At 33.9% G+C, this 11,300-nt stretch overlaps 1 protein-coding gene across 1 annotated transcript; it reads right to left on the bottom strand.

Annotated features, from left to right (window-relative positions):
• Nucleotides 1-8,288: 8,288 nt before the first annotated feature.
• Nucleotides 8,289-10,621, bottom strand: LOC110021969 (ubiquinol oxidase 2, mitochondrial-like). Its single transcript, XM_020720709.1, has 4 exons — nucleotides 10,235-10,621; nucleotides 10,017-10,145; nucleotides 9,451-9,939; nucleotides 8,289-8,489 (listed from the first exon to the last, which is right to left on the bottom strand). Exons 1-4 carry the CDS (start codon nucleotides 10,574-10,576, stop codon nucleotides 8,430-8,432), a joined length of 1,020 nt encoding a protein of 339 aa, XP_020576368.1. The 5' UTR covers nucleotides 10,577-10,621; the 3' UTR covers nucleotides 8,289-8,429.
• Nucleotides 10,622-11,300: the final 679 nt, after the last annotated feature.

The raw sequence follows: 11,300 nt of genomic DNA, 5'->3' as shown, positions 1-11,300 counted from the left end.
CCACTCAATGGACAAAGGGAGAGAGCTTGAAATTCCTTAGGAAAACTCTGCCAAATTGCTTCCAAAACTTCCTTGAGATCTCTTGAGCTTAACCCAACCATCCTTAACCACCCAAATCCACTGCTCAAGCTCAATTTTTGAGCCCAATATCTAGGCCGAAACATGACACTCTCTAAACCTCTACCAAATTCAAATTAAATTCACCCACTCCATCCCCACAGCAAGAGAAGAAGATTCTATTTACAAAAGCCCCATCACCCGAGCACCCTAAGGTGGACTATGATCAGCCCCCTAAATTAGCTTTGGTCGAAATCATACCTAGGTAATTCATCACAACTTGGGACTTCATCTGGGAGCTCTTTGGACTCAAGGCAAGCTTCCACAAGCGTCCAATCGAGGCTACCCCTTTTGGACCAAGGTATTAAAAGTTAACCCTAAACCGAGCTTCATTTAATTCTCCATGATTATAGGATCGATTTAAGGCTTGATTAACCGTATAGATGTGATCTCCTCGTCAAGACAAGCATTTTAAAAAAAATGCACTCAATTTCATTGAGAATCGAGAGAGATATCAAGCTTTGAAAAGGGACGGTTTTTGAGCTAGCTCTATCGGGAACGATGACCGAACGCCGTCCGATGGAGTGTGTATCCATCATACGACTTTGATCAAGCCGGACGAGCTGAGGTGCGAAAAGGAGGAGCTGACGCGGATGGCGGCGCCCTAACCCTTGGCGACACGTGGCTCTTCGACCAGTATGAGGATCCAGTCTGCGCTGACTGGTTTAAGTAGGAAATTAAGGGATTTTTCTTATTTATTTAATGCCAAGAACTTTAAAAATGCATAACTTTTTGTAGGAAAATCATACAAATAAAATAAAAATACATTGTTGCTCAATGAAGAGAGGAGAACAATGTGAAAATATTTTCAAGTTTATTTGATGCCTATATTATTTTTAATTAATTAAATAGTGTTTTACTTATTTTAACTCTCCATTTGCATAGGCATATCACCATGACTTATGATTTTGGATTTTGATTCTAAATGTTATTAGAATTCTTTTCATGATTTTTCCAAGGTTAGGGGAGATCTCTAGGCATAGGTATCAAATTTTCAAGTTAATGGTCCATGTTTTGATATAAAAATTATAATAATTAAAATACTCATCATAAAAATACAAAATTTATTTTAGTAGGTTTATTGTGGTTATAGGATCCTAGGAAAAATATAAACTTGATTTAATTCATTAAAAGTATTCCTATTTATCACTCACCCTAAAAAATGAAATAAAATTAATTTGGAGTAAATATAAATTTAAATAAGATAAAAACTATTCCACACTATAATTTAATTTTAAGGGAGCTCCCAATAAAAATTTCAAATCAATTGGAGTTAATTTGACTACTTAAATGGATTAATTAAGTAAAATAACATTTTTTGGTACTAAAATAATTATAATAACTAAAATACAACTAAAAAAATTACAAAAGTTGGTTTTTGTACTAATTTTAACCAGAGGAACCTAAAAAAAAAAAAATTTAAAATTAAACACTTCATTTTTGAACTAATTTTAACCCTTTAAATAATTAAAAAATTAATTAAAAATCATAAAAATAACAAAATTGTAAAAACATACTAAAATGACACATTTGGCTTCCTTACTACTTGAAACTAATTCAAATAATTTTCCTAATTTTCTAAGTCAAGATATTAATTTTAACAGCTAAAAAAATAAATTTTCATTAATTTCTCACCAAAATAATTTTAATAATTAAAATATAAGCCACAAAAAATATAAAATTTGTTTCTTTGGGTTACATATACTCAGAGAGAATTAATAAAAATATAAGACTTAATTTTTCATCTAAATATTGTTTTATATTTAATTAATGCTCAAAACAAACAAATAATCCTAATAATTAAATTAAACATCTAAAAATCATGAAAATTGATCCTAGTGGTCCTTTGATCTAGATAAACCTCTAATATTTTTATTAAGGACGGAAGTCTTATTTTGAGTGAGTTTTAAATTTTCATTAAAAATTCCTATTTTGCATTAAAAATAATTATAAAATTAAATAGATTTGAAAAAACCATATTTTTCTCCTATTATGTTTTAACTAACCCATTAGTGAGGTAACATAAAATTTTTTAAGTCATTTGAGTCTAATTTAATGAATTATAGGGTATTAAGGGTATTAAGGCCTTAGGGGTCTTAGGGGTAAAAGTGTAATTTTGGAATTTAAGCTTTAATTAATATTTAAGCCTAATCAAAAGGTAAATGAGCAATAAATGATATTAAATAACATATCTTGATGATTGAAATACAAAAGGGATAAAATGGTAGAAACCAACCTCACTTGGAATTTATAAATGATAAATTTATAATTTTTCAAAATTAATAAAATTTGGAAGAGCATTAAATAAGGAGATATTACGGTGAGGGGTTTGATTTTAAGAGAGTATAACTCATTGATTTTAACCCCTAAACAATGGTTTCAAGATAATTTATAATTTATAATAAAGATTAAACAACATAAAATATTCAAAGAGCTATTTTTCTCAAAATTACAAATCTACCCATTAAAACTTAAGGGCTTAGTAGTGAGCAAGGTTTAATCAAGTTTTAATTAATAAGGTTTAGAAAATAACTTATAATTAATTTAAGACCTTTCAAAACACTACAAACCCATCCTTAAATATCAAATTAATTAAATTCTTTAATTTATTAAAATCAAATTGCCCTTAAGGGTCTTCACCCATATAATTCTTAAGTGAGATATCAAATGATGGTTACCCCACTTAAGAGATAACTAAAACATCACAATTCACTGAGCATAAGGGTATTGAATGGATGAACTATATAACAAACATAATAAGATCAAAACGAACCAAAATAATTCCGGGAACTATGAAATGTCTAGGTTATTACCTGAGATTTCTTCAGAATCCCTTAGAAGACTTGTAGGACATCTGAACTTATTATGATTTGCTTAATGGAATCATCCCCAAAATTTAAACCTACGAAGTTATGACATAGCATCTGGTAGACACACCTTAAATTTGTATTTTCTACTTTCCTTATAAGTATGTTTTAATTCCTGCAATATATATACATGTTTTGTAAGTACTGACCTTACAGGTGGTGGAACGAGAAGACTCGCTAGGTACACTTTTACAATTTACAGTGCTTTCTTTTTTCGTACTTTTTACACTGTATTTTTATGCTTACGAACTTGTATGTTAAGCAACGATGTCACCCTGCATGAAAACCAAAATTACTAGGATAACCACAAAACTGAAACCAAAACCAAAATTAAAACCAACCAAGATAAAATTCACCTCCACAACATTCAAAATATAAGACAACTCAAAATTTAATCACAAACATCACAAAATAATAATTGCAACTAAGTTAGGACGTCTCTATAAGATGATCGGGACTCCCTTGGAGGAGATAACCTACCGTTGCTAACGAGATTTTCTAACATTTGAGTTTATTAGTTATATGTATTTTGCATTTAACACTTGCATTTAGACATGTGTCTAAAGACATGTTTATTTGCCTTGGATTAGATTCTTAACATGATTTATTTGATTTCAACTTTATGTGCTACAATTGTTTTTGGATTTTATAAATTTACCCTATACTTCCCTTTTTTAGTAGACTAGCTGACTTGTGACAATTGGTTAGTCTATTCATAAGGAAGCACATATTTAAAGGTGATTTAAATAATATTTTTAGATAGTTTATGATAGATTCTTCTAGGCTTATGTGGCATTGCATGACACAAAACTCTTTAAAAAAACTTCTAGATGCTACTTATATTCTTCCATATTTGCAATAATTACATGTTTGTCATCATTTAGATTTGATATATGGACTTAAATTGATGGTTTGATTATTTTCTTTATGTCTAAATTTTCTAAGAACTTTGTCATTCTAATTTAATTGGATTTATCCTTAGAATTGTCATGTAATTTTGATTTATGTTTTTCTTTTCTCTCAACTATGCTTTTTAACTATTAATCTTTCAAGAATGTTCATATTTTTTTGGTCGTACTACTCACTCTTTTAGTTATACTATTTGCACTATAAAATAAATATAGATATGATCATGCTCTTTTGGTTAAGTCCTTCCCTAATATAATCATCCTCTTACGAATATAATTTTCACCCAAATTTGATTATACTCCTTTGATAGGATAAGCTTTGATTTAATCATGTTGTTTTGATCATGTCTGTTGTTAGTTCGGCCGTACACCTTTGACCACTTAACGGATGGTCACAACAAACGTGTCAGATGAAGAGAAACTCACATTTTCTATGAAAAGGAAAATTTTCTTGCTCCCCTCTTAAATACTCAAACTAATTTTATCAAGCTACTACAAGAGAACTCATATGGACTCCTTCATTGAAGTTAACAATGCCTTTAGTTTGACAATTTTATCGTACAAGCAATCTAATGAAAAAGGTGGCATTAGCAAAAACTTGGGCATCATTAGAAAAATACTGAAATTTTCTTGAATTTGTTATTGATAGAGATAAAGAGAGGTGAGAGGCAACTCACGCTCTTTCCTTATCATTGAGGCAAAATCACTAATGACCTAAACAATTTAATTTTTTGCATTGCCTTCAAGTCGCCTCACTAAAGTTAATGCTACCATGTTAATGGGAATATCTTAAAGAGGAAACTCCTTAAATAACTATCAAAAGGGCATCTTGATGAGTTGCTACCATAAATATTTTACCTATGGACAAGAGACAGAGACCAAAATTATGGAATTTAAGTCCTATGACTTTGTCGCTCCACAATACAAAAGCCTACTTAAAATTAAATGTATAGTAGGCTCAATCATAACAATCAAAATGGAGTTCAGTGAGGCCACCCCTTCTAATAAAAAAGACTAAGTAGCCTCATGTTCCACTACGACTCGTTGTTTGCTTTTTTTTACTAAAAGATTCACATCGTCCATTAGACTTGTTGTAAGAAAAATAAAAAAAAGAAGTTTTCATTAATTTAATCATTTTTTTTATCACAAATTATTATTTATTTTATGTCAAATACAACTACATTAGCCAAACCCAACAATTCATTGACCTGATTCATCCTTAAAGCACTCAACTCAGGACAATTCAAAAATATTGTGTCAAGTAGCAGCTAGTCAAAGCCCTTGTCTTCCCTACTCAGACCTCCTTTTTATTAACCTCTTTGCCCTCTTCTCAATAGGACAAGTTGACTTGTGTTGAACTTCCTTTGAAGGAGGTGCTGACACTTGATTTATCAGTGTAACTTATAGTTGGTTATGTTCACGATATCTGGAGGAGAGAACACAAACATTAATATTAAGTAGAAAATATGAAAAAAAATCTAAAATAATAGTGGAAGAGAAAGACACAATGAAGCTAGGAACTCTGCTTATAGTTTTAAAGATCAAAATTCTTAACATATAGAAATTTCACATAAAAATAATTATTGAAAAAAAAAACGAGTAATTTTTCCAATGCAAAAATAGCACTTGATAGTGAAAATAAATTATTTTCTCTTTTACTAATAAAAAATATAATAAATGCCTCATCTGATTCTCTTGAAGTATTTGTGAGTGACTCTCCAAAGATGTAAGTGAATTAGAAAACTAAGTTTATGTGAAAGCTATGCAATTAAGGATAATAATGTGTAATAAATCACCTGAATCAAGGAATTATCAATTTGGTTCAATGGGGAATGAAAGGACTACAAACGATGATTTTCTAGGTTGCATGCAATTCCCCAATTTTGGAGAACTCATTCATTTATTGAAAAAAAAAATAGCTGAAAAAATACTCTTCTCATCTTAGAAAGTGTCTGCCCTAACTTAAATACCACTGCCCCATTCTTAGAATGACTTGCATATTCCCAAGGAGGACTCGCCTATTCTATAAAGGAAATTCAATGATTCCCTACATTCTACCAAGCTATCTCGCTCAATCAGTTTACAACTTTATCCACTTGGACCCAAAAGCCTCTAAGGCATCCATCAACATAGCTATACAAGGGTACTTTATAGGGTATTAACTACTATTCCCACATATTTGTAACACTCTATATATGCATTTATTCATTCATTATGCATAGCGTTCTCTAGTGTAAACAATCCTATGAATAATGGGTTAAAAGGGGGCATCCATGAATAAGTTAATTACAGTACTTTGCCATTTAATATAAGGTGAATTAAATTTTCTTGAGTATTACTTCTTGCACTTGATCGCTTTTTCTGTTTTTATGAGCTCTTTTACCCTTAGTCTCATTGATAGCACAAAAGTTCAAATATCACAAGGAGCATATTTGTATCCAACTCACTCGATCAGGCTTTGCTCAAACATTGCCCTAAGTGTATCAAATATCCTAATAGTTAGGGCTGCTTCATACTAAATATTATTATAGGTCTAGCAGTTCCATTACTCATAGTTATTGGTCTTGGTATCCATGGTTTTGTTGTCATTGAAAACAATGTTGTGTTCACCTCAGCCTTGCAAGAAATTCTTGTCCCTTTCATCCTAATCACTCCTCCAACATTGTGTTAATGTTTTCCTTTTTTACTTAGGCCACATTCATGCCTATCATGCTTCTACTTGCAATCTATTTGGCCAGGCTCACATTTATAATCCTTCTTCTACTTGTTTTCGTGATCCAATTCCACCATTGATTCCAACAATCATCGCAATCAAGTGGCCTTCAATCCAAGATCAAGTGACACATAAAAGGAGAGATGGCCAAAGAAATTTCTTGAGGATGTTTGTTAACACTTCCTTTGGTTAAGGAGGGCCTTACAAATTTTTCTTAATTCACTTGCCTAGCACGTCAAACCTAAATATGTACATCATCACATCCAAAATTGTGTATGTACTAACATAATGCCTACAATTCTTGTATTAGCTCTTTTAAGAGAATTCTTGAGGGTTTTTTTTTAATCATTAATCTGAACACTTAAGTTGTCGGGGAATTATTTTAAATTTCATTTTTCTTAAATGTTAAAATGCTCTTCAAAGAGAACTGAAGCCTGAAGGCTCCTTTAGTTTGAATCATTTGAAAGACATAAAAGATATGAAATAAATTTAAAATTAAAAAAAAATTGAAATTAATTTTTGCTCAACTTGGTTTGATCTTAAAAGATTTTAGCATAAAAAAATATACTTATATAAATGAGACATTCGAGTTATTCGAAGTGTTGTGGCGAGAAACGAAAAGTGAGTAATAGTGGTTGAGTGATTGCTATTTTTTTTTTCAAGTTTGTAAAGAGAAAAAGAGAGGCATTTACATAGATGCCGTAAAAAAAGAAAAACAACCCCGTACTACAACCATTATAGTCTATGTTCATACACATGCAGAGATACATGCGCTGTCTAATTTTGGCCGTCAATCATAACAAAACTGTATTTCGGTGGGCCTTATTTAAAAAAAGATAAATAAAAAAACTGTGATCGACATTCGAAATCGAACAGTGCATACATCTCTGCATGCGTTGTCCGTATGGAATAATTTCTCATGTTCATAATAATGATATCACAACAATTCTCCGAACTCCCGCTTATAATTTGGCACCTTAAGTCCTCTGCTGCGGCTGGAAATTATATTCCTGATGAGGCAGCATGCATGGTCATTTGTCTCCACTTCTATGCCTCATTGTAGCTTTCATGAAAACAAGTTAGGAGGACCATGTTTTGCCAGAACAGATTATTCAACTCGAAATAAAATATATATATATAAACAAAATGTAGGGCCATTAAAAATACTCGCCAAAGAGCCTGTGCTCTAAAAGTCAGGCAAGCCAAATACAGGTAGAAGTTTTAAGTCTAAATTATAATTGAGCAGCAGGTAATCCTTTATTTGATTGTATTCAACTCGTGTTAGCTCGAAATAAATTATATATATGCATATGAGTTTAATGCGGTCATGTGGTTCAACGTCTTTTATTGCATGGTATAATACATTTATTTATTTAATTAATTTAAACTAGCAAATTTGAGCTGAAAATGACCCATTATGAATGAGCCGAGCATTAACATATGTTCAACTCGCTCAAACTCGGCTCGTTTATAACCCTCACAAGGAGGGATCATTGAAGCTGACTTGGCTTGGTAAGGCCTGCCAAAAGAGCAATCGCTGATCGGTACCTATGATCCGATTATTATTTTAGGATACTAATTCGTATGCTTTAACAAATCCAAGTTAAATACAGCCACAGAAAAAGGCCAACATTGATATATACATCACATTACCGACGAAAATCTAATAAAGGTGACTAGAAGTTTTCAAAAGAGAGCAATGCATAAACTGTTTCAATACTCAAATTATTAGAAAACATTACCAGATACACAGTAGATATGTTTATGGGTAAGGCTAACTATACATATATCCCTACATAATAATAAAATTGCAATCTCACTGATTTAGTGATAGCCGACAGGAGCCGGAGTCTGCTTCAAGTCCATACCCTGATATTGAACGTCCTGCAATCCACAGAGATTTAATTACATCCATTGATGAACAATATAAAAGTTCTCCCAAAAATTAGGCTTTGATTTGCTAACAGGAGTAGTGGCTTTAAATCGCTGTTTTTGGCTGCAACATAATTTTTCCTTAAATATAGCTTATCAGATCGACACTTATCGGTGGAATAAACACGACTAGCAATTGAGTTTATTAAATTGATTTTGACAGAATGTGAGAAAAGAAAAATGAAATGCGAGAAAATTAGACTTAATAGAGCAGTTAGATTGTTTTATTTCCGCTTCGATTGAAAGGAAAATTTTATAAGATGGTGGTGAGACCTGCAATGCTCTGTAATGCTAAATGTTGGCCTTTAAAAGAGAAGCATAATACTAAGTTAAGTGTTGCAGAGATGAGAATGATTAGGTGGATGAGTGGCTTTACACTTAGAGACAAAATGCGATATGAATGTCTCCGTGCTATGGTTCATGTAGCTCCAATGACTGACGGACAAAATTAGAGAGAGTAGTCTTCGATGGTTTGGTCACATTAAACGACGATCATCTGATCCCATTACGAGCAGATGTTTTAGATTCAACTTATGTTAAGAAAGTCAAATGTAGACCTTGGAAGACTTGGGCTTATTGTATAAAAAAATAATCTTAACTAATTAGAACTAAATAAAAATATGACACTAAATAGGATGCAATGGAGACAAAGGATTCATGTGGCTGACCACACAGTGTGATTAAGGTTTTGTTGTTGTTGCTGCTGCTGTTGGCTCGATTGAAATTAAATTTATGATTAAATTCTATAAAAAATATGATATCAAATACACTCTTAAGAGGGGAAAAATAAATAAATAAATAAAAAGAGTAAAGATGCATGATAATGTGATGAAAGAGTGCAATATTTGCTAGTACGACGAGGAGCTAACCATTAAACCGAGAGAAAGGAAAATATGATGCCCCATAACCATACCGAAGCAAAATGATTGACGTCACGGTGATGAGCCTCGTCGGCGCGAACAACCATGATGACGTCTCGCAGCGTTGCATCCGGTGGCAGGCGCCAGTAATCCTTGGCGATCTCTGGGGCCGGCACGTTCTTAATGTTTCCATTGTCCAGATCCTTGAGAAACTCGGTGTAGGAGTGTATGGCCTCCTCCTCAAGATAGCCAACAATGCGGTGAGCGAACTTGGGCGATATAAGGTAGCCCACGAAGTAAGCATTGAAGAAAATCCCCTGAACTGCAATCACAAGTGCTCGCTCATACCACCGTGGCTGCGTGACTTCCATGAAGGTCATGAGATGCATTCGTTCATTCTCAGCTTCCTCGAGCAGTGCCCGAACCCACCCGCCGCTGTGCTCGAAGCGGCGAAGAGAACGAAGGTGGAGGAGCATTCCGCCGACCATTCCTGGGACTGCTGCAACAGTTTCCAGCATCATCGCCCGGCAACCATATCTCCTCTGCGATCACGAAAAGTAAGATCGTAGATCGCCATATATTGTCTCGAAAATCATTAATATGAGATCGGAGTTTTTACCTGGAAGAATATGTCGGTGGGAACTCGGAGAAGCTTCACTGTCCAGTAAGCAATTTTGTCCAAAAACACCTTCGGAGCGTGATGCTTCTCAAGATCGATCGTCGTGTCAGACATATATGCATCCCAAGGCTATTTCCACAGAAAAATTTCACCAGTGTAATGATCGATTAGTTAAAACTGATCGGTAGAACAAGAAACAGGCTACGGATTCGACTTACCCTAAAGCAGGACCATCGCCACTCGGATCCATCCTCCTTGAACAGCTTTCGAGGCGCCACGCCCCAATAGCTCGTCATCTGATTCGAACCAGAAGGGTTGGCTTGCCCCTTCGGTGATCTATCGTCCTCCCCACCGATTGGTTCTGGGAGTGCGGATGTACTCGCCATCCGCACCTGTAAAAGCCTAACAATGGCTGTCGGCGCAGCGGAGGAGGTTCCCGATCCGAACAGAAAAGAATTGAGCGGAGCCCCCACTCTGTCCGCCGACGGAGAAGTTGAGAAGCTGCGCAGCCCTAGTTGCCGCACCAGTGTCACCGATCTGCGCACCTGAGAGGACATCATCGTTAAGTCTTGGGGTTCAAGAGGACGGACCCAAGAAATCTGGAGAGCCTTTCTTTTTTTGGGGATAGTTACATCCCGAGACCACGAAACATTGCTATTTACAATTCAACCCCGTGATTTTTTTATAAAATGGATGTATTTACGCGTGCCTCCATCTGACCACTTTGAATTTTATAAATATGAGAAATAAAGATTGTGATTTTATCATAGCCTTCAATATTTTAGTGTGAATTTGATAAATGAGTGAAAGAAGTTGCTACTTGATTTGTAATTAGGGCTGTCAAAACGGTTCGTTGCTCGCAAATTCAAAAAGGCTCGTTGCTCACGAACAGCTCGTGTTCGGCTCATTCACTAAGTTAACGAGTAGAACACGAACAAATATTTGTTCGTTCGTGTTTGACTCATTTTGGCTCGGAATACTACTAATCAATTATATATGTATCTTTGATGAGTAATCTTTTTTAAAAAATTTAATTGACTACAAGGTTACAAAGATTTATAATCAATTAAAAGTTAATAAAGAAAATATAATAAAATTTATGAAATTAGATTCAAATTATGTTTTAAATCTTGCCCCAATCATTAACATCTGATGGCTATGTGCTTAGGGTTATCAAAATGACTCTTTGTTCGTGAACGGCTCGTGTTCAGTTCGCTAAGCAAACGAGCCGAACACGAACACACTTTCTGAGCACGAGCCGAACACGAGCTAAGTCTGGGCTCG

Source organism: Phalaenopsis equestris, unplaced genomic scaffold (genome assembly GCF_001263595.1).
Source record: "Phalaenopsis equestris unplaced genomic scaffold, ASM126359v1 Scaffold000154, whole genome shotgun sequence".
NCBI classification, from domain to species: Eukaryota; Viridiplantae; Streptophyta; class Magnoliopsida; order Asparagales; family Orchidaceae; genus Phalaenopsis; species Phalaenopsis equestris.
This window is presented reverse-complemented; position numbering and strand designations above follow the sequence as displayed.

Bases quoted from the DNA above. Each gene is read 5' to 3' on its own strand.
- LOC110021969 (XM_020720709.1), bottom strand. From the start codon at position 10,576: ATGATGTCCTCTCAGGTGCGCAGATCGGTGACACTGGTGCGGCAACTA. The intron at 9,940-10,016 runs GTAAAAACTCCG...TCGTGATCGCAG, and splicing joins CCACCGACATATTCTTCCAG to AGGAGATATGGTTGCCGGGC. The intron at 8,490-9,450 runs GTATGGTTATGG...TGTGGATTGCAG, and splicing joins ACGTCAATCATTTTGCTTCG to GACGTTCAATATCAGGGTAT.